The sequence below is a fragment of the Sitophilus oryzae genome, unplaced genomic scaffold (genome assembly GCF_002938485.1).
Source record: "Sitophilus oryzae breed Bouriz unplaced genomic scaffold, Soryzae_2.0 scaffold_381_pilon_pilon, whole genome shotgun sequence".
NCBI classification, from domain to species: domain Eukaryota; kingdom Metazoa; phylum Arthropoda; class Insecta; order Coleoptera; family Curculionidae; genus Sitophilus; species Sitophilus oryzae.
The window spans coordinates 2,380,287-2,403,747 of record NW_022146953.1 but is presented as its reverse complement, the minus strand read 5'-3'; the positions used below and the strand labels follow the sequence as shown (position 1 = coordinate 2,403,747).

General features: G+C 34.8%; 1 protein-coding gene across 1 annotated transcript; it reads right to left on the bottom strand.

The window, feature by feature from the left end:
• Nucleotides 1-16,216: 16,216 nt before the first annotated feature.
• On the bottom strand, nt 16,217-16,919 carry LOC115885326 (ATP-dependent DNA helicase PIF1-like). The gene is made up of 2 exons (XM_030904202.1): nt 16,823-16,919; nt 16,217-16,608 (listed from the first exon to the last, which is right to left on the bottom strand). The coding sequence occupies exons 1-2, from the start codon at nt 16,917-16,919 to the stop codon at nt 16,217-16,219; spliced, it is 489 nt and encodes a 162-aa protein (XP_030760062.1).
• Nucleotides 16,920-23,461: the final 6,542 nt, after the last annotated feature.

Here is a 23,461-nt window from a genome sequence, read left to right as displayed (position 1 = left end):
AATTTCACAAAATTGAAAATATTTCAAAAACGGTAAGGTTTAAGTATAATAAACCTTAATCAAATTTACCTTTATTTTAATCGTAGAAACTAAAAATGTAATAATATACAGGGTGTTCCATTTAAAAAAATACAACTTTGATATTTTTTATTTATTGTATCTTGTAAAAATATTTTTAAATTGTAACTCTAATAGTCCTTCAACGAACCCCAAACTTACAATTTGTAAAAATCTCATCGTTTAGCTACAATACTCCGTGTCGTATGCGGTGAACAACCCTGTATATTAGTATAGATTAGACTCATTTGTTAGTGGTTTTTATTCAAAGTATCTTTCAAAAGAAAATCTTGTAACTCCACGAAACCGTAGCAACGACATCAACAACCCTTCCGTGCGCTCATCAGTTATTCGTATTTAATTACGAATTAATCATTGCTCTGTATCGCGAAACTGATACCGACCAGATACATCTAATTAAAGCAGCCGATCCACCGACCGACAAACCAAAAATAAAAGAAGAAACCGGAGACCCAGAAACGGGGCAGAACCGGCCAGGGGAAGACGAAGAAGAAGAAGAAGAATATATATCTAGATGGAGGTTTTAAGACGGCCATTATTTTTAGCGGCGCGCCACTCCAATTTAGAAATCTTTTGTGTATTCTGTTCGTGCGAGTTTGTGTATGCTAATTTCATTAAGAATGTACGGCTTGATTCTGGTTCGGGCCAATTAGGCCTTGTCAGGGAAAAGGTCGAGGGAACGTATACGATTTTTCCCGATAAAAAGGCAGCGAGTAATGCAAAAAAGTTGGATACAATGGGACGGTGTTTTGAGAAGAAAAAGTAAAGTTTATTTTTTGTTTTTCGTTGGGATCGGTTTGAAGGATTGCTTTAAGTACTGCCGCAAAAGGGGCAATTACTAGGATGTTTAATAAACCGGTGCACTGATAAAAATATAGACTTGAACTAAAGTCGTCATCGTTCTTGAAAAAAAAAATAGTGGCAAGAGAATTTATTTTAGTGTAAAAGAAAATATTTTGCCTGAAGAAAAACTCTCTTAACTCAAGAAAACTGGTTCTCTTGAAAAATTCGAAAATTTCTCTTGAATCTATTTTCTTTCAACCAAGTGCAAGTTACTTTGTTTTAAGATAATAAGAAAAATACGCTAGGAAGTACTTTATTCAAGAAACATGGCCATTTTTCCAATAGCTAAATACTCTTTTGATGAAAAATAATAACGACACGCAAAGACGATGACGAAGGACGGTATATACAATCAGTCGGCAGTTCGATCAGTCGTATGTCGCATTTCATAGGTCGCACATCATAGCACGCACGGGTTTTGTTGCTTGGAATTTTTCACTTGGAATTTTGCATAATTTGCTTTTTAAGCGCATATCGTATAACAAATTAGTGATTGTTTTTAACATGCATTTGTCATTTTTTATGGATAAATTTTAGGATATATGGACTCTTTAAAGAAGTTTCTGAAAAACATGGAAATTAGAGCATTTATTTGCTATATTTGAAGGTAAGAGACATTTACCTAATGCACCTGTTTAGATAATGCATGCGTGAATAGATAGAATAAGAATAATAAATAAGCAAATAATTACAAAAATTTTAGAATTTCAATTTTTTTTTTTCGTATTAAAAAATTCAAAATGTGACCAAAGCTTATAATTTTAATAATGTATTTGCTTTACTTTGGTTAATCGTGATGTAACATTTTTTTGTAATTTGTAGAGTGATGAACCACACCAAAGAATACCAAGGAATGAAGAAGAAGAAATAACTACTATCGAGGAAAATAATATCACTTTACTTACTACAGACCAGGAAAACCTAAATTTATCAGAAAATATATATGATGTATAGACTTCTCTTAGATCAAAATAAATTTTAGTTGAGTCAATAGTATTCGCTATTGGTTTAAGAAAAGTGTCTCTTTAATCAAGAAATGTCCCTTTTCAATCGAGAATTTTTGCATGAATCAAAGAGACTATTATTCTTGTAGCAAGAACTTCTTTGCAAATTCATTTTGGGTCAAGAGTGAAATACTTTGAACAGACAGATTCTTCTATTCTCTAAAGTAATTTTTTAAAGCTTTTGAACAGATAGTTAATGCTTTGGGCAAAGAAACGTCGTTCTTGGCCCTATTGAAAAGCGCCAATCTTTTGGGTCAAAGTCATATTCATTTCGACTGAGAGATCCTTTTTTTCAGTGTTCCCGACAAAATTACCATCAAAACAAAAAAAAATCTTAACACAACACGATCAATTATTAAATCTTCCTTGACCTCCCCCACCGCCTAGGAGGACCATTAAAATTTTAATTATACCACCACGTCCTCTCCCCCTCACCCTACCCCTCGATCTACCTTTATACCCTTCATAATATACAGGTATACGCCGCCGTGTGTACTCACACACACACGCGCGCCCCGGTCCCCGTACATATATATTTTATTCGGTTTTAAAGTTGATTAGAACCGTACGGCGTGGGCCCCGCGGGGGTCGCGGGCCCCCCGTGGCCACGTAAGTGCTTATCTCGGGGCCGTATCGGACCTTTATAACGTGGAACCGACCGCTCGGTAATTTATAGACCTCTGTGTGCGAGAAAGAGAGAGAGAATGAGAGGTCGGGGCCCGGTTCGTTAGGCGACGGACGGCTGAGAAGCCCCCCCATGCCCCGCTAGCGTCCTGTGGGTTGATAGAGCCCCCCGCACCCTTTAAGGCGTGATATTGACCGCTGCAAAATTCGATAATTTTTCGTTAAAAAATCCAGTTGATCTAAATCGGTTTCTTAGTTTTTTAATACGTATTAGGGTGTCAATACGTATTAGATCATTGTAAACATTTAATATTCACAATAAATCTTGTTCCAAAGTCATTTCCCATTGAAATTACATGGGTATTTGCCACTTTTTGCAAATATTTATTTTTCTCTCGATCTTGTTATCTTGCAGCCACAACAATCACATACTCTTATACAGAATTGAACGCTCTAGAAAAAAGGCCGTACCATATTAATTGTTTTTGTTCGATATCATTTACTATTGTTCCCTCTATTCCCATCTGTTGTCTAATGTCTTCATTTCTGATCTTATCCCTCCGTGAAATTCTCATTGCTCTTCTAATCGCGTCCATTTCTGTTGTCTCTAATTTCCTTTAATTCCTTTCAGTGAGTCGCCATGTTTCACATCCATAGAGTAATATACTTTTAACTAGTGTCTCGTATATATTATATTTCCTGTTTTTTGTAATTTCAGTGCTCCATAGAATGCCATTTATGCATCTGATAACTCTTCGTGCCAGTATTACTCTGTTGTTTATTTCTCTATCGTCCGTTCCATCTCCTGTAAATATTGATCCCAGGTACCTATAATCTTCACATACCCTAATTTCCATATTATTGTCTAAAATAAGATTTTCTGTATTAGCTCCAATTGGAAGGTATTTTGTTTTTTCTGTATTTACTGTGAGACCCCTTTAGCATATTCTTCAAATATTTTCCGCACCATATATTCCATGTCATCTTTGTCGTTTGCAATTATGGCCTGGTCGTCTGCAAATTGCAAGGTGTATAGGCATATTTCGTTTAGTTCTATACCCATTCCGTTACATTTTCTTTTCCATAGATGTAAGGCCTTGGCAATATAAATTTTAAATAGTGTTGGGGATATACAGCAACCCTGTCGGAGCCCTTTAGTGATAGAAATTTCCTCTGAGAGACCGTTGACCGTTTTTATTTGTGATTTTCCTCCATGGTAAAGATTTTGTACAGCTTTTATCAGAGCTGCGTTAATTCTTGATTCGTGCAATACTTCCCATAATTTTATTATTGGCACTGTATCTATGCTTTTTGTAGATCGATGAATGTTATATGAACTTCCTGGTTCATTGCAGATTTCTTCTCAATGATCTGTTTCAATGCAAAGATATTATCTGTACATGATCTTCCACTTCTGAAACCATTCTGCTCTTCTTCTTCGTAGCTGGAGTATTCCTCTTCAATTAAGTTCCTCAGTATCCTTCCATAGAGGTGACTCGTAGTGCTGGTGTCCGAAATTCCCCTGTAGTTATTGGGATACTTCCTTGAGCCCTTTTTATATATAGAAGAGATATATGCTATTTTCCACTGTTCAGGTACTGGATGACCATTTAAGCACTGGTTAACTATGTTTGTTAACATTCTAAACAGCTTTTTTGCTTCCAGATTTTATGAGTTCCGCATATACTCCCTCTGGGCGCTCTTCCATTCTTTAAAGACATTATAGCGGTCTTTATTTTGTTGATATCCACGTAGATTTCCTCTCCTTCAATGTTTATTTCTGGCTGTGGCGGTTCTTGATACTCAGGTCTGTTCTCTGACAACAATTTGGAATAATATTTCACCCATTCTTTGTTGGTTATTATTTCTATAGGGGCTGACTCCTGTTTTTCAGTTGTTGTTGTTTTTATAAATCTCCATACTTCCGTATTCCTTCTTCCGCCTATATACGTATTAATTTCTTTGCATTTGTCATCCCACACTTTATTCTTTTCTTCTTTCACCATTCTCCTCACCTCATTTTTCTTGTCATTATAAGTGCGCTTGTCTAGTTCAGATTTCGAATTTAGCCATTTCAAATACAGTATCTTTTTTTCCTCTACAAGTTTTTCAAGTTCATCAGTCCATCACAACTTTCTGCTCTTTCGTCTCGCTTTTATTCCTAATGCTTCCTCTGCGGCTCCATGAATACTGTCAATTATATTATTGTATGTTAGGTGAAAAGGCCTTTCTGAATCTTCTATAAGTTTTTCATCAAGCCTGTTCTGATAAAGATATTTGACGCTGTCATGTATTAGACTTTCTAAATTATATCTTACTGTGGTAACTGGCTTCGTTCTTCCTGTTTCCTCTTGGTTGTTTTGTTTAATTTGATATTGATGGTGGTATTGAGGAGGAAAGAGAATTTTTGATCTTAAAAGGTAATGAGTGGTGTCCGGTGCCCCTTAGGATTCTTACATCATTAATTTTTATATTGTTACTTTGTTTTGTAATTATATAATCTATTATTGATTTTAGGTCACGTGTTGGTTGAATCCAAGTATATTTATGAATTTATTTATGTTTAAAGAAACCATTTTTTATTGTTAAGTTGTTATACTCGCATATGTCAATAAGCCTATTACCGTATAATATATACCCTACATTATAAAGCCTTCTTTCCCAGCTATAAGCCGGCAATATTTCAAATGCCGTCAATCAACATTATCTCCTAAACGGACCATTGACAGTTGTACGAGTCATCGTGACTGCGTTAAACCAGTGTTTTTTGGAGGTTTTTTCTCGGATGACTGTGAAGAACGAGCTAACAATGCTGTTATAATAGGATAAAATGTCGCTCTAAATAAATATCTATGTTTATATTGATTCATTTTCTTTTGATGTATAGGTTTCCGTAAAATTTGCTTATGAGTTTGGCATATATATCTAAAAAAAAAATCAATTATTTTTAAAATCATATGAGAAACATTGATTTCAGAAAAGCTAAAGTTTGTTTTTAAAAAATAAGAAAAGTTAAATAGAATTGTATATAATTAAATATTTTGCAATGATCTGTGCATTTCCTGATGACATAGTCCTAATTGCCAATAGCCCTGACGAACTACAAGCCCAAATTAACAATTAACTAAATACAGCCAGCAATTAAGTAGTCCCAAAATAAAAATCTTTATCAAAATACCACACCGGAAAAATCTAAAGATATCATTTTATTACAGTTAAAAATAAATGTTTTGAATAAACAACCACATATTTGTAGGCCGATTCTTTCTACTTCGATTGAAACGAAGTAGTCACACTAGTTATTTCTAAATTTGGGATATTTGCAGAAGTGTTTGTGCGTTTTTTGTCAAATGTATAAAAAACACCTAGCATCAATTGTTCGAATTTAACCTGTACTGGCTATGTTTTTATGATAACTGGCCAAAATTCATTCAAATAACTCTGTTTTGTATTAAACGACATTATGGAGCGTAGACATCTTAACAGAGACGAAATGCTGAGGGCCATGGGTATGCTCGAAGCTGGAATGCGCCAAATCGACGTAGCTAGAGCATTAAATACAACGCAAAGTGTAATATCGCGATTGAACCGTGAAAGTGGTGATGTTGCTGAAAGGCACACAGGGCGACATCGCATTACTACCCCTCAGCAAAATCATTTTTTACAATTAAATGCTCGCCGCCAACCGACTCTTACAACACATAATGTAACCGTTAGTCCTGAAACTGTTCGCAATAGATTAAGAGAGGTCAACTTAAGAAGCAGACGCCCCTGGAGAGCTCAACCCTTAACGAGAGGAAATCAAAAGGTACGATATTTGTGAGCTCAAGATCATGTTCAGTGGTCGAATGAACAATGGGCCAATGTTTTCTTCACGGATGAGTCACGCTTTGGAATTCATCCGGATTCGAGAAGGCTTAGGGTATGGAGAGAACCGGGAAATCTTATTCGGTTGGATCATGTTCAGGAAGTGCACCCTTATCAAGGTGGAACAGTTATGGTCTGCGGAGGAGTCCAGTTAGGCCGAAAAATCGATCTCGTTTTTCTTGAAAGGTTTCTAACAGGAATCACATATCGTGATTTAATTCTTGAGCCTGTCGTGTTAGCATAGGCCAATGATTTTGGGAGAAACTTCATTCTCATGCGTGACAATGCACGGCCTCATACAGCCAGAGTGGTAAGTGAGTTTATCAATGCTCATCAATTAAACATCTTACCCTGGCCGGCACAATCTCCTGACCTCAACTGCATCGAGCACGTATGGGACGCGGTCCAAAGAAGAATTTTGAGAATGGGTATGCCTCGTGAAACTCGTAGGGATCTGGTTCGGGCCGTGAATGCAGCGTGGCGGGCTGTACCTCAAGAAGAGATCGACAACCTGATCAGGAGCATGGAGAGACGATGTAGGGCTGTAATGAAGAGTAGAGGAGGTCATACCCTTTATTAAGTAAAAATGGTTTTTATCTTTTTTTTTAATTCACAGTTTAGAATAAAAAAAAATGTGTGTATTTTTTTGAGTTCAATAAAAATCAAGGTAAATTTGAAAAAAACGGTAAATTTCGCATTTTTATTTCCAATACGTCCTGTAAACTATATGTTTATTTTAATTTTATTATATCAGAAATGCAAATAATAAAATTACTGACGATGGCTGGATAAAATTGTAATATCTCTAGACTTTTCCGGTGTGTGTATGTGAGAAAGGCTACACCATAATTGGAAATGGTTGAATAAGCTGAAAATGATGATGCTGATGACATATTTTGCATATAAAGTATAAAATACCTTTGAATAACATTCATATATTCTCAGCATACTTTAACTTAAGATAGTTGTTTAATAAATGAATCTCCCTATTTAGACAACATACTTTTTATAATACAAAACCTACTTTCATTTAGTCTACATCCATATTGTACGTTATCCATTTTCTTATACAAGCTACTTTTAATACCATAAAAAATCCGAATCTCCTTGATCTTTATTGAATAATTATTATTATTAAAAATGTATGTTGACTACATATACAGTAAAATGTATTTCATGGGAATATGTTTAAAAGCCGTGCAATTCTTCATTGTTGGGTTATATTCTGTCATGTTATATATCGTTGAAGTTCTTTTAATGTTATGGAACATAAATTAATAGTAATAAAAAATAACAACATAAAAGCTTAAGTGTATAAACGTAGATACGGTCATTGTACAGGGTGAATCAATAATACTATGAAAAAAAAATGATCTAAGGAAAAATGAAATACTGTTAAAAATAAACCCATTACAACAACCCATTTTTAGGGTTCCGTACTCTAAGGGTAAAAACAGACATCGATTTCCGTCCGTCCGTCCGTCTGTCACAAAAGTCTATCTTATATGAACCGTTATAGCTAGACAGATAAAAATTTTACAGATAATGTATCTAACTATGTTGCCGCTATAAGAACATTTACTAAAAACAGAATTAAATAAATGTTTATAAATAAAAAAGTACTTTCACTAAACATTATCTTTTAAGTAAGAATTTTACATAGAATCTTTCAAGTCCTCGGACTTTACGCTGCTATGACGTTGGAGCCGTAGTAAGGCAGGTTCGAATCCTAGTCACGGCGACTTTTTTTAATCATTTTTTTTTATTTTTACATATTTATTTTTACTTTTTACATATTTATTATTGATTAATACAATTTTTAGTATGTGTTTCTTCATTTTTTTTAAATTACTTATTTAGAATTTAGAATAAATTGGAGGGCGGTTAATCTCTGCGACCTTACAGATCTATTGTGTCCCCCTTTCTTGAGTTATAACTCATCATACAGTCCCAGGACTTCCTACGGAGACCCGTGTCCTTCACAGTCGAAGAGCTACGACCCTGGCCGGGTAGACGAAACGGTAGCTTGTGTCGCCTGTTGGGTTTAGAGGTAGGAGGTAGGCTCCCGACCCTTGGAGGAGGTGGTAACTTGTATGCCACTTGCGGAGGATGGTCTCACGCAAGTGTCAGCCACCTCTCCTGTAGTTCTCTTTGGGTTTGACCCCTTGGAACTTTCATTGTTACTGTTCCCAGTGTTGCTAGAGGGTTTCCCCACAGCTTCACCGGTGATGTTTTTATTACTATTATTACCAGATCTCATAGTGTTCCCATGAGTCGCTAGGGCCGGTCGGTCCACTTCTACAGAGCCCCGCATGTAGAAGTAAGGGGTAAAATACAATGGGGTGCCCCAAGGTTGAGGCTGTCCGTAGCCCCGCCCGGTATCGTTATATGTCTTGGTGCAATTCCCTGGCCTCGACACTACAGTCAGGGACAAAACGATGAGTGAGATGCTTCTTAGACCAAGTCAAGTGCTAGGGGGGATTCCCCCCAGCACCTGACCAGGAGCTTCCCCACCAACGACAAGGTCTTGCATCTCCTAGGGGAAGTAAAAAGAAGAAATTACTTATACGCGCATTCAAAATTTCAGCTAAATCGGAAAAAAGTTTATAATAATATAGTTTCTAATGTTGCATAGATAATGAATGGTACGGAACCCTTCGTGCGCGAGCCCGACTGAATTTTTTTAATTAATTACTAAAGTAGGTCTCTCTCTCTCTCTCTCTCTCTCTCTCTTTAATTTAATTATAATCTTATAATTATAATCAATTAATCGACTTTCTACATTCAATATTTACCATGAACTCAACAGAAAACCTGAAAATTTGTGATTTTGCCTACCGAAAAACACAACCCGACATACGGCGTAGATAAGCTCGTCAGGGCATGTGTCGTATGTAAAAATCTAAATCAACAATATGTCACGCGTTGCTCACCGAACCGTATGTATATTTATATACATGTGTATTTTAGTACCTCATGTATTGTAACCACTCGATAGTACATCCCTTTGATCATATATATTAAGTAGAAACAACTATTGACAGTGTTTTTGGTAAATGTTCTGTAACCAAGACAAATTATGATTTTCTTTTATATGTATTTGCAGTTAATATTAGTAAATATATAGATATATGGTGTCCAATCCTTTAAATAAAAATATTAAGTACGAAAAAAGTACCGTAAGATCGAAAAAAAAACGCAACGATCTTCATTTCATAGTCATCGCTGACGCCGTTTTTTTCGATCATATTGCATAATATAATCTATGTATTCATGTATTAGAGATTGAATTTTTGACAGTTCTTTTTGACGTTTCAATTGGCAATTGGCACATTTGGATTTGATTTAAAATTTTGCAGATTTGTTATGCTTTTAATAGCTTATTTTATGTTATTTATTCATGTTTTATGTTATTCTACAATTAATTTTGTCTAGAGATAGTAAATCTGGAAGAATATTGTGTCAAAACTTATATTTAGAAAAAGCATGAAGCTCTTAACTTTAAATTTAAAAAATTAGGCATTTTTTAAATTTAAAAAAATTAGGCATTTATTAGGAATTTTTGACATTTTTGCTTAAAGTAAAAACTTTTTTAAATGTAAATCTATAGTGCCACATCAACTCGAAATACCAGTATGTAGTACTAAATTATTCGCAAAAAGTGACTCCATTTGAAAAATATGAGTTATGATTAAAAATACGATTTGGGCATCTTGTAACTAGCCAGAAAAAGACATGAAAAATATTAAACAATCAAATATATTTTTCCAAGGCTCCTTGATTAAAAATTAGTGGTTTTAACACAGCCATGACACCCTATGTTCAAATTTAAAATACAGTTTTTCAGCGAAAATATAAAAAATTGACAATGTTATTCTATTCAGAATGTAATTTTCTATAAAATAAAGTAAAAAAATACCGAGGGTACCATTTGAACTAATGAAAGTAACGGAATATGTCTATCAATCCTGACTTATGTCATTACTAACATACCAAATCTCGTTTTTTTTTATCTGAAAAAATAAAAAAGTTATAGTAATAATGCAACTTAATGAAACACCCGGTATATATTTTAAGTAGAAAACACTAGACAAGTTTATTAATTAACTTTAATATTTCAAAAGATGTATCTATTTAGTACATATACTCTAATATTTAATATAATAAACCCATTCCCCACTTTTACTTATTATAACCAGTTCGGACCAATTAAATGAGTTATCTTCAAAAGTGGCGCCCTGTACATATCCCCCCTCCTCTAGCGGCCGCCCTATTGAACTTCCGTTTGATTGACAGGCGTGATTGACGCGAAAACGTGACCGATTGACAGGTCCCAGCGGTTGCCTAATTGCTGGGCAAACAGTGGCGTAATATCGTTTTCAGAAAATGGATTTTTTTCTATATTCCTGAATTTCCCAATTTGTATTTATCTATAGTTTACTTAATGACGTAGCTTTTCTACTTTATTTTAGTAATTTTCAGCATGTTTAGATGCTTTTTTTTTAATTTATATTAAAAATATTTCTGTTGACAAACACTAATAACCTCGGCAATCCAGCGCCTATAATCTCTTTAGCTTCTACAGGACCTCATTAAAACTACTTGGCCCTAAATCAAAAATACTGTATCTATAAACCCATGCGGCCGCTTTGGTACTACCCTTCGAGGATACTACCCAATAGCGCGTACCTTATTTACCGCGACTTTTATTGCAGCCGGAGCAGAAACGCCAAAAGAAGATATTAAATTAACTTTGGGACCCAAATATTTGTACACTGAAAAAAAGTTTTCATTTCTCAAGAACGGTAAACCAATAGGATTGCTCATCCTCATAAGACGTGCGTTCGCCTCTTCCCGCGCTACAGCTGACCGTTGTGACGTCATTGTAGTCCTTGTCATGATAGCGTGTATTATTGGTTGCCTATGGTAAACTAATAAAAATAACAGCTGAGAAATTTTGAGTTAATTATTTTGTCGATTTTAAATGTGAAAAAGGTGTTTATAAAGTTTTTAGAGCTATAAAGTTTATAAATACGTTAATTTTCTGTTGTGCATTCTTAAATATTCAAATAATCAGGGATAAATTAGATAAAACTGCAAAACTCAAAGAGAACGACACAAGTGGCAAATATCTTTTAACAGTATTAAATAATATAATATGCGAAAAATACGTATTCAACTTCAACAAAGGAAACCATAATACACACCTCACAAAAAATTTCGCAACACTTATATTTTTCGTAGTTCAAAGCTTCAAACATTTTTATGTGAAAAACTTAAATCTAAGGTCTGCCTGAGTTATGTGTTATACTTTCCATTCCTTAACAAGTTGCTATTAATGCAAATAACTTTTGAGATTATTGTTAACCAAGAGAATTTAAGAATACTTTGCAGTTTTCCAAATTAACAAGTGATGCGATAATTTATGTGGGGTGTATATTATTCCAAAATAACATAATATGTAAGGCACTTACATAAAACATGCTTTAAAATCATTCTCAATTTCTTCTCCATCCATATACAAGAGCTCTTTCGCTTCCGGATTCAAGTCTACTTTTTTATTTTTAGAGTGCTTTGGTCGCAGATGTGAAAGTAGAGGATCTGAATATATCAATAAGTTGTGCAATATATCTTCAGTTTCCTTACGACCACTCTTCCTGGAAAAATTTTGGCGGAACGATCGAAATTCTTTGTTTCTTGATTCTGATGCTTCTTCAGACATTTTGCCGATGGGTGTAAATTGAAAGCGTTCACAGATATCTGCACCATGAACCAAAAGCATATGAATGCTTGAAGGCATATAATACCAACCGTAAAAGGAAACAAACAGTTCTGTTGTCTCTTTCATGTCACCAAACTGCGGTCGAATCAATGGAAAACGTAATTATTGCCGAAGAAATGTATTTTTTTCTTCCAGGTTCGGATCTAGGTGGATGAAATTTATATGTAACAGTATACTAGAAGGTTCACTCTATGATATTTTGTATATACAACCTTGCGCGAATGTAAGCGTTTTTTTGAAAGTCATAATAAACATGTAGAAACTAGACTTGAAAAAAATTGGGACATTTTTTTCAGGTTTGTTGTTGGAATAAATTTCATTGTATGAAATTTTTGTACAGAATTGGTAAATTAAGGAAACCATAACTTTAACCCGCCATAACTCCCCGACTAAGAGGTCAACTCAAGAAATATCTCACATGGTGGAGCTCTGGGATGTCCTTTATCCATCTATATAAAAAATTTGATGAATTAATTTATTTGTTTATTGGGCTAATGTCCCGCATTTCCCGATTTCGTTACACTGTGACCCGCTTTAACCGACCCTTGAGAGAGACCCGAACAGTACAGCGTATAATAGACTCTTAAATACGATTAATACGAACCAGTGTCAAACAACAACAATAAAATTGTTTATTAGTACTCGATTTCGGTTATTCAACCATCATCAGATCTTTCTCAAAATCGCTGTTCCTTTGACTATTTGTTCCTTTCCTGGATTTTTTTTGTGTGTACCTCAAGAAGAGGCGGTACCGGCTACCATCGTAAAAATTGGCTATTGTTTCTGGGAAAAATCGTAAAATTTCGCGATGCATCGCTCGGGCTCCAATGGGCGGAATGGTACCCTCGACGGACGGTACCTTCGCCGCAGTGTTGTGTAATGGTGGACGAAGATATGATAAATTAGATAAAACTGCAAAACTCAAAGAGAACGACACAAGTGGCAAATATCTTTTAACAGTATTAAATAATATAATATGCGAAAAATACGTATTCAACTTCAACGAAGGAAACCATAATACACACCTCACAAAAAATTTCGCAACACTTATATTTTTCGTAGTTCAATGCTTCAAACATTTTTATAATGTGAAAAACTTAAATCTAAGGTCTGCCTGAGTTATGTTATACTTTCCATTCCTTAACAAGTGGCTATTAATGCAAATAACTTTTGAGATTATTGTTAACCAAGAGAATTTAAGAATACTTTGCAGTTTTCCAAATTAACAAGTGATGCGATAATTTATGTGGGGTGTATATTATTCCAAAATAACATAATATGTAAGGCACTTACATAAAACATGCTTTAAAATCATTCTCAATTTCTTCTCCATCCATATACAAGAGCTCTTTCGCTTCCGGATACAAGTCTACTTTTTTATTTTTAGAGTGCTTTGGTCGCAGATGTGAAAGTAGAGGATCTGAATATATCAATAAGTTGTGCAATATATCTTCAGTTTCCTTACGACCACTCTTCCTGGAAAAATGTTGGCGGAACGATCGAAATTCTTTGTTTCTTGATTCTGATGCTTCTTCAGACATTTTGCCGATGGGTGTAAATTGAAAGCGTTCACAGATATCTGCACCATGAACCAAAAGCATATGAATGCTTGAAGGCATATAATACCAACAGTAAAGGGAAACAAATAGTTCTGCTGTCTCTTTCATGTCACCAAACTACGGTCGAATCAATGGAAAACGTAATTATTGCCGAAGAAATGTATTTTTTTCTTCCAGGTTCGGATCTAGGTGGATGAAATTTATATGTAACAGTATACTAGAAGGTTCACTCTATGATATTTTGTATATATTATAACCTTGCGCGAATGTAAGCGTTTTTTTGAAAGTCATAATAAACATGTAGAAACTAGACTTGAAAAAAATTGGGACATTTTTTTCAGGTTTGTTGTTGGTAAAGGACCTCTCTTTACGGAAAAAATTGTTGGAATTGAACAACACAAGGAAACTTCTGAAAATAATAAATTTCATTGTATGAAATGTTTGTACAGAATTGGTAAATTAAGGAAACCATTACTTTAACCCGCCATAACTCCCCGACTAAGAGGTCAACTCAAGAAATATCTCACATGGTGGAGCTCTGGGATGTCCTTTATCCATCTATATAAAAAATTTGATGAATTAAATTTTTTGTTTATTGGGCTAATGTCCCGCATTTCCCGATTTCGTTACACTGTGACCCGCAGTGTCAAACAACAACTATAAAATTGTTTATTAGTACTCGATTTCGGTTATTCAACCATCATCAGATCTTTCTCAAAATCGCTGTTCCTTTGACTATTCGTTCCTTTCCTGGATTTTTGTTTGTGTGTACCTCAAGAAGAGGCGGTACCGGCTACCATCGTAAAAATTGGCCATTGTTTCTGGGAAAAATCGTAAAATTTCGCGATGCATCGCTCGGGCTCCAATGGGCGGAATGGTACCCTCGACGGACGGTACCTTCGCCGCAGTGTTGTGTAATGGTGGACGAAGATATTAGCGAAAGAAAATGGAAACGGCCCGAACGGCTCGGTACGACCGAAAGCGAGTAATTGGTCGAGAGTTAATTAGCGAATTTGGGTGGAGAGAAGATTGGATATTATATTAGGTTGGGTTCAAGCGGAAAATCGCCTGCGTATGGTACTTATTAGGTGCCGTGGATTTATGGGACAGGGGATAGTATTGCAATTTTGTGTGTAGAGATTGGAATAAAAACAGGAAAAAAGAGTATTTACTGGTATTTCTGGCGTTAATACTATATACCTATATACAGGGTCTAAACTGTATTACGGAAACTTCAGCAGAAAAAATAATGATAAAACAGTTTCTGTTGAGCTTCTGGCACAAAAACATTTCAAATTTGTGATTTTAGTCTAATAATTATTTAATCAACGCATGTTTAATAATTTTATGTCAATGATGATGACAGGTATTGATAATTTCGAGTCCAAATATCTCGAGAACCATTACTCGTAGCGATTTTTACCAAGAGACATTTTCTACGTAAAAAAAGTCGTAAATGTATATTTTTTTACTCAGTAGTTTTATACAGGTACGGACGAAAAGTTATTACTCTTCAAACCAATTAAAAAATATATAGGTGGCGCCCTCTACAAGTAGGAGTCATATTGACATCGAAACCAAATTTCTCCTATCAAAAAACTCCCAAACACCAATTTTCATCCAAATATTGACGTTACTTCAAAAATTATTTAGAGAAAACCGAAATAAAATGAAATTTCTACACGCTATATCTCCGGAGTTAAGTATTTTGGGAAATACATTTATACGTTTTTTTTATTTATTTTTATCTGCAGAATATTTTACCTGCCGAAGTTTCCGGAATACAGTTCGGACCACCCTGTATATGTATCTTCTGCTATCTATTTTTGAATTAAAAATAAAAAATCGGTAAAAAAACTTTTAAGTTAAACGGTTTTATCTTACGTGCACTGAAAACTAGAAAATAATAATAACAATTAGGTATTTTGAACTTCTAGTTCAGAAATATTTTAGTACTAGGCAGAATAGCTTTTAGGCATATTGAAATCCTACCTATGGCAAAGCATATCTTTATACTTTGGTAGATCATGAGCTCGGCGTTCGCTGGTGAAGCCGCCACGGCTGGTTATTGATTGTCAAAATCTCCAGTTACGATTATAGTAAGTCGATGCAATCCACACTTAGTATAGAAGAATGTATTGCAGCAATAGTTAATGGGCCCCACGTTTTTATTTTAGTCTAATATGCCTAAAAGCTATTCTGCCTAGTACTAAAATATTTCTGAACTAGAAGTTCAAAATACCTAATTGTTATTAGTATTTTCTAGTTTTCAGTGCACATAAGATAAAACCGTTTAACTTAAAAGTTTTTTTACCGATTTTTTATTTTCTAGTTTTTGGTATTTAACGGAAATGCCTACCGAATATTCTTCATTCTATTTAATTCATTTAGTGTATCATTTTACCTGATAATTTATTACAATCTAATTCTTCAACACATAGCCCTTCCAGAGACTTGACTCAACTTAGAGCCACGTATGCTTGCCCTTCCTCAAACAATTTTGAGCCCAAATACACTACTGCATGGTCGACTGTGCTGCCCTGCATTTTATGGACGGTGGATGCCCATGACAAAATTAAGGGTAACATCCTTCTTTCAGCCGTACCATAATTGAATTTTGCTGGAAACTGTATGGCTTTCGGGTGTATAACGTGTATGCCGTCAATCCAAACTGATGGTACATCTGTTTCGTACATTTGGGTTCGACGGAACTGAGGCCAAACAATTTCTGTAATGTGGCCTATAGCACCATTTACCAATCCTTTTGTAACGTCAATGTTGGACCGCAACATTACTTTTGCTCCTACAAATATTTCAAGTACTGATGGTAAGCCTCCAGTCTTATTTATATCTGTTGGTATTATATTTGCTAAATTTAAATTATCTGTATTTCGTGTGGCGTCAATTAGTTGGTCCTGTGCTTTAATGGTATAAATTGTTGTTGAAATTAATATATATATATATTATAAATACACATATACATTATAAATACATGTTGTTGAAATTATAGTCGGGATGCTCAGTTGGTCGCTTTTCGTATCGCTCAAACATATTCGCACAATAACCAGCTGCTTGACCGTCTTCAGTAAACTTCAACACTTTATAACGTTGCTCCGGTTTGCGGGTATTGAGGAAGACTATTTTTCTCGAGCTGTCACGCATATTTAACTGGCAAAGTCCGAAAACGCATTCGCAAGATGAAACCTGTCGTTCTTTCAGTATGCGCATGCGTATCTAACGTCACACAATCTTGTACACAACTGTTCTGGACACTACTACTCATGCCCTCACCTAATACGCCATTTTTTAACGACGTCCATCTTGGATTTTAAATTTTGTCATAATCACAGTATTCTACTAGTGTAGCCCTTTCATTTGATACCCATATTGAGGGGGTTGTGGAAAAATATGAAATCCGCCATTTTGTACCGGCGGCCATCTTAGATTTACAATGTTATTAATATCACTATATTGTATTGTCATCGGAACTAAAGGTGTGTACCAAATTTCAGATCAATCTGACAACAGGAAGGTACTTAAATTTCAATTTCTAATTTTGACCCAAATAAACAAACAAGTAAATAAATACCGTACGGGTCGAGCTAAATAAAACCGTTTAATAAAATAAAATATCATTATTTGGTCGAAAGTTTGAAACGCCCTGTGGAACGGTTTAACAAAGTATGAAATTTAGATTTATCATCAAGAAGCGTCTTTTCTCGATAGTTTGCTTTTTGGTTCATCTGTATAGCTTTATTTTTGTTGGATATACTTCGTTTTGAAGGACAGTAATGATTTACAGCAATTTTAGCATTACTAACGTGCTCTTGCTTTTGGTCCTCATCAGCACACCTATGAGATAGCGGTTGTTGTTTTTGTTATTGTTAAATATTTTTCTCCCAAGGCTCTACGTCTAATATTTCCGAGATACATCCGATAGATATACTTAGTAGAACACCCTGTCATTCATATGAAGTTTTTTTTCTTAAAATAAGTCCAAGTATCACCTCCTTAAATATTATCACGTCATTAAGGGACATCCTGTATAAAAAGGATTTTTTAGGAACTGCATAAATAACTGAACGTCAAACCATCTTTACTCTGAACTTTACCGAAAAAATATATGATTCAAAATCTCATTCAGATTTTTTCTCGCTACGCCGCGCCGCGCCACCACAAGTCGATAAAAAATTAACGACATCGACAGAAAAAAAAACAACCTAACCTAACCTCTTGTCACGATAATTTAGTATTAATTTCTGGATCGTCATAAAACGACTATAAAACGATGATGCGATCGTACCAAAAATAAAAAGATGAATAAAACGATGAAGAAGAAGAAGAAAATTTGTTTAATTAAAAATTCGGGTTCTTTTGTTGGCGCGAGAGAGCTCTTGGAATGCATTAAACCGGCCATCTTGCATAATACAGGGGATACTTTTCTGAGGGCCTTAATTTCAGAGCGCGCTTATAAATCGTCAGGAACACGTGGGAATGGTGAAGAATGGTCAGACAAAATCGTATACAGGCCCGGCAATGGATCTCTAGGCATAGGAATTACATGCATTGGAATGAAACGCCTATAAAAAGTCTATGCTTAAACAGAGATGGACAACAACTTCCCCGTTTCCACTTCCACTACGACTGTCTACTTAGACAAACTCCAATAAGATAACAAATTTTGGAAATTCCGCCACCTCCCATCCACTCATGATACCCATCTCCCTGCCCTTTATTTATCGCCATTATTTTATTTCCCTTCCCGCGCCTCCGCACCTCGCTATTCTGACTCCCGTCAGTTCATCACAGAGTTGCCAGGTCTACCGGTTTCGTCTGTAAGCTACCGATCTACCGATTTAAAGAAAAATCTAACGATATATTCAACTGCGTCTTTAGTTTTTACAATAGAAGCACTTATAAAAAGCTGACTTATTTGACTAAAAATTAAGCGACTGCCGTGTTGGAATCTGTATAATTTGACTTTATTATTGTTTCATTAAATTTTATTTAGTAATAACACACATACAGGTCATCGTTCTGTCTAGTTGCAGAGTTACAGAGATATTCCTAAAAATCCTTATTACTCCTTATTACTCCTTATTAGGCGCGGTATTGGCGACATGCCCGAAGAAGTTGATATCTTTTGAAAAGATTTTATTTCATTCATCTACTAAAGTTGAACCCATATTTTCCCCAAAAAATGTAAACAAAAAACAAAATTTAAGTTAAGAAACAACCTAAATTCGGACAAATATTTTAGTGATTTTCCCGTCAAAAAAATATATTAATATGAAAAAGAGTTGAGAGTTGCTACAGCTTCCCATTGAAATGAAATTAATTTTAGATATCACTGATCAAAATTTGTACAAAGGTAAAAAGTGACTGCTACACTAATTTGTGACTGCTATCCCTACTTGTTATAGTTTTATATGTTTTTATTAATATATTAATATTATTTAATTCAATATTTTTTTTAATATTAAATAATATACCTAGCTATTTCTAATTCTTGTTATATTTATTATATTTGTATTTTATTTGAGTGATCTATTATTACGACACATAGGAATGCTAATTTTGGACTTAAATATTATATTTTATTTCGTTTCTGTACTTTTAATTTTTGTTGAAGATCTACCGAGAATTTTGTTCTCGTATGGAATTATAATCTAACAAACCCGGCAACCCTGTTCGTCTACTCCTTATAAAGTTTTTTTCGGCCTAATTCCTTTGTCACAGCCGCGGCTTTGTGAAGCGCCGCCGCCGACCGACTGTGTCGGGGCGACTGCTAGGAAGATCGTACAGTATTGCCATTTCATAGAATTGCACTTGCTATTTTAGAAATGATATCAAAGTTTTGCATGTTACTTTTCGTTTTAGAAAGAAGTTATGTGCCTAGAGAAAACATTCGTAAAATTGTTTCGTACTTTATTTAATATTTCATTAAGTAGGCAAGATAATGGGATTAGAAGATTTAGGATTTTGACAAGCCAACATAATTTCGATTTAATTGAATGGCAACACTGTCCGTCCTGTTTCTATTTTTTCGATTCTGTTCTATTAGTAGGCGGTAGCCCCCACACAAGCGTCTTAAAGACCCGCCCGGCGCCCCCTCTCGCAGGGGCTCTCTCGTCGTATCACTTCTATGATCACTTCCCCTATACGATGGTAGGGAAAAGACACTTTATCCGTCTCTGTTGCACTGCAGTGTATTTTGCAGCCTTACCATCTTTTTTTATTGCATTGAAAACCTCCTATTGCTAATATTCCTTTGCCAGTAGTGTATATATATATTAAAAAAAACAGAAACATCATTTTTGATACGTTTTGAAAAATTTTACCCAGTCAGTGGTCTAAAGACCAAATTTTTTTTATCATGATGACGCTAAACGTGTTAAAAGACAAAGCAATTAATCGACAAAAAACTCATTCTGAAATTAATTAAGATGTTTTAAAATAATCCTCATAGTAATGTAAAATAAAGAGTAATAACTATTTCAAAAAAAATGGCATGTTCGAATATATATCCTGTACGAGTTCGAGCCCGATAATTATAACTCTAATTTATAAATTGTCAGACGGAAAGTGCAAAACGTGTTTTCGATTAGAGCCGCCGCGGGTATTAGTTTGACCGCAATTTTACGAGCTCATTTAGCAGGTGTTTGGTCCATTCGTAACTAGCGCAGGACTGCGATAAAACCAACCCAAACCCAACCCATCGTCCAGTCGATTCAGGGATTGGTCGATCTCAACCAAAAATGCTCCATTTTTCATGTTTTACAAATGTTCAACAACGATCGACACCAAAAACGGACACTTTGAAATACTCATGTATTTTAAAGTTGGAATATATTTTATTCCAGTAGGCCGATTTGGATGATTTTTTGAACTTTTAATCTAAATTTTACATAACTAAATTGTCACTCTAAATCGCTGTCTTTTTTAGACAGATGTCATTTGTCTTGTCATTATTCAATTCATTATTCGAATTCTCGGAATGTTGTTCACAAAAGTTTCATCTTAAAATAAAATTTTGATCAATCACAATTGTTTATCTCCATCATTTACCGGATTAATAATACAGAAATTACAGCTCAATCACAAACAATTCATTATTTATAGTGATTTATAGTAATTTTATTAAGTTATACGTATAATCTCGTTGATTATTGGTTTGAAATAAATATGACTGATGTGTCCTCAAATGAAAATGCGAGTTACTAACTCTAAATTCTAATTCTGAGCTGGCAAAAGAGCTAGATGCTTTATCTAGACCGTTTTTCCGAAGCCACAAACGTATCGATGAAAATATGCATGAAATCAAAAGGTTGGTACAGTTCCAAGTTTATTATAGTGATTTTCTTAGCCGCGTATGGCACAGACCGTTACCCAGTGTTGCCACAAGCTTCCCAAGTAGCATTTTCACAACTTGCGACCACAACCAACCAAACACAACGCTGGATTAGTTACAAAAGATAGTTAGCTCCCTACCTTAGGTATTAAAATAAATTTAAACGTTTTTATAACGTTATGCCGACGTTGGACTAGTACTACAGCAAAGTAGGAAGCTTCTGCGACGTCGAATAAACGTTGTCTTGTAACCTTTTTTGCTTAAGTGATCTTTAGGTGATTCGGACAACGTAGTTACAACGTTGGACAATATAGAGTTTTCCGACGTCAGTTTCAGGACCTATTCCAACGTTATGCTAACGTCGTCTGTTTTACTAATTCCAACGTTGTTTAGATTTCCTTATTCTTACGTTGGTAGGACGTCGAGTCACTACCTTTTTGCAACTGTATTGAACCATAACCTTAAATCTTAAATTTCACTTCATTGTTCTGTTCAGTCAGACAGTTCAGTGCTGTTTTTGTTTTTATAAAAAAAAACTTAATTAAAATGGGACATAAGAAAGGTACATATAAAACTAAATTTAAATATACATCGACATATATTACCGATAGTTTATCCACTCCCTCGTTTATTTAGATTATAGAGGGCGGCACAAGCTAGACTCTAGGATGACTAAATTAGGCAATCTTGCGACTAGTATACTACCTGTTAAGGCCGAACTGCGACTTTATTAGTCCAGTATGCGACTACTCGAACTACTCCATCTTAATCTCCAAAACAACAAAGTGAAAGAAAATGTTTCGTTCCTAAAATAGCAATTCCTGCTTTTTGAATAAATTAACTTGAAATATTTGATCCTAAAAAACACGCGGAAACAATTTTTTCGACTGCGAATAAATTATTCTCATTTTACTAAAAAAAAAATTCAAGAAAATTTTTAAAACTTCTTTAATTTTAAGGCCCATTAGTATTTTTCAAAGTAGAAACAATACATTTATCAATAAAGTTGTTTGCGTTTAACTTTTTTTCCTTGGGTAACGAGTTACAGAGTCGGTTAAAGTGTTTCAATAATTATGATCTTCAAACATCCTCCACACTTAAATACTTTTGTTTCGTTTTCCTTCACTGCCATCAGACATATGTCTCTAACTAAATCATAAAAATAATATTTTTACTATAATTATCCCAATTTAGGATAAAACGCGACTTAGACGCCATATTAGTTTTGTATTTCTGTGAATTAGGATTTTAAACAACGTTGCAGTTTGTACTAAATTAGGCTTCTAGCCAACGTCGGTATCCAACGTCGTTTCGACCCAAAAATTATTCTCCAAACTAGTGCAGACTAGGGTTGGCACGAGGTTGTGCCGACGTTGCGCCCCGACGTTGCGCCCCGACGTTTGGTCGCGTGACACAACGTTATCCCGACGCGCGACGTCCAAATGCTGCTTGGGTTATTTTTCATCCGGGTAGATTATCACGAGATACAGGGTTTAAATTAAGATATCTACCCTGAATGGAGTAGCTGTGGCGACACTGCTGCCATCACTTTTCCTCTCGCTAGCTCACGCGTCACGGCCGTCTCGCATGCGTCACGGCCGTCTCGCATGCGTCACGGCCTTGAATTTTACTTTAAAAATAATGGTTTGTATTCTAAATGTATCGATATTTATTGCAAAATAATCTACTATGCACCTACATATTTGCCTTCATGGGGAGATTCCAATAAATTATCTAGTACTAATTATGGAACGTGTTACGGTAACTAGAAATAGTTAGGGAGCGCCCCGATACACACAAACAACATCAACATATTTCGCCTTATGGAAAATACCTACTAGGTAGCAGAATAAAAATGTGGCACGTTAGAACCAATTTAACCGCAGATATAAATGAGAATTTCTTGCAGATTTCGTTTTGAGATATTGTAATGGTTCTCGGTGTCTTATTTAGTTACAGAAAATAATTTCAGCACTATAAAAAAATACGGTATGATTTACGTCATGGGCGTTTACGGATATTTGTCAGAAATTGAATTTATCTCGAATAAGTTTGTTTGTAATAAATTACATTATAGTTTGGTTATTAACCTCTTATGAATATTAGTTATAATTTATTATAACATTAACCGAGTATTTTCATTTTTTTTTGTAGAAAACAGTTACTAGAAAGTAGGTCTTAATTGTTAATGTCTTTAACTATCAGCACACAGTATTTTTCAAAAAATACAACATAATTAAAATTATTTTATACAGGGTGGCCCGAACTGTATTCCGGAAACTTAGGTAGCGTATTCTGAGGATAAAAATAAGTAAAAAAGTTCGTATAATATTTTTTTTGTATATATATTTTT

Excerpts from the sequence above, each read along its gene's own strand:
- LOC115885326 (XM_030904202.1), bottom strand. The coding sequence starts at position 16,919 with ATGCGTGACAGCTCGAGAAAAATAGTCTTCCTCAATACCCGCAAACCG. Across the intron at positions 16,609-16,822 it reads TGAAGACGGTCAAGCAGCTG|ATATAAATAAGACTGGAGGC; the intron begins GTTATTGTGCGA and ends TAATACCAACAG.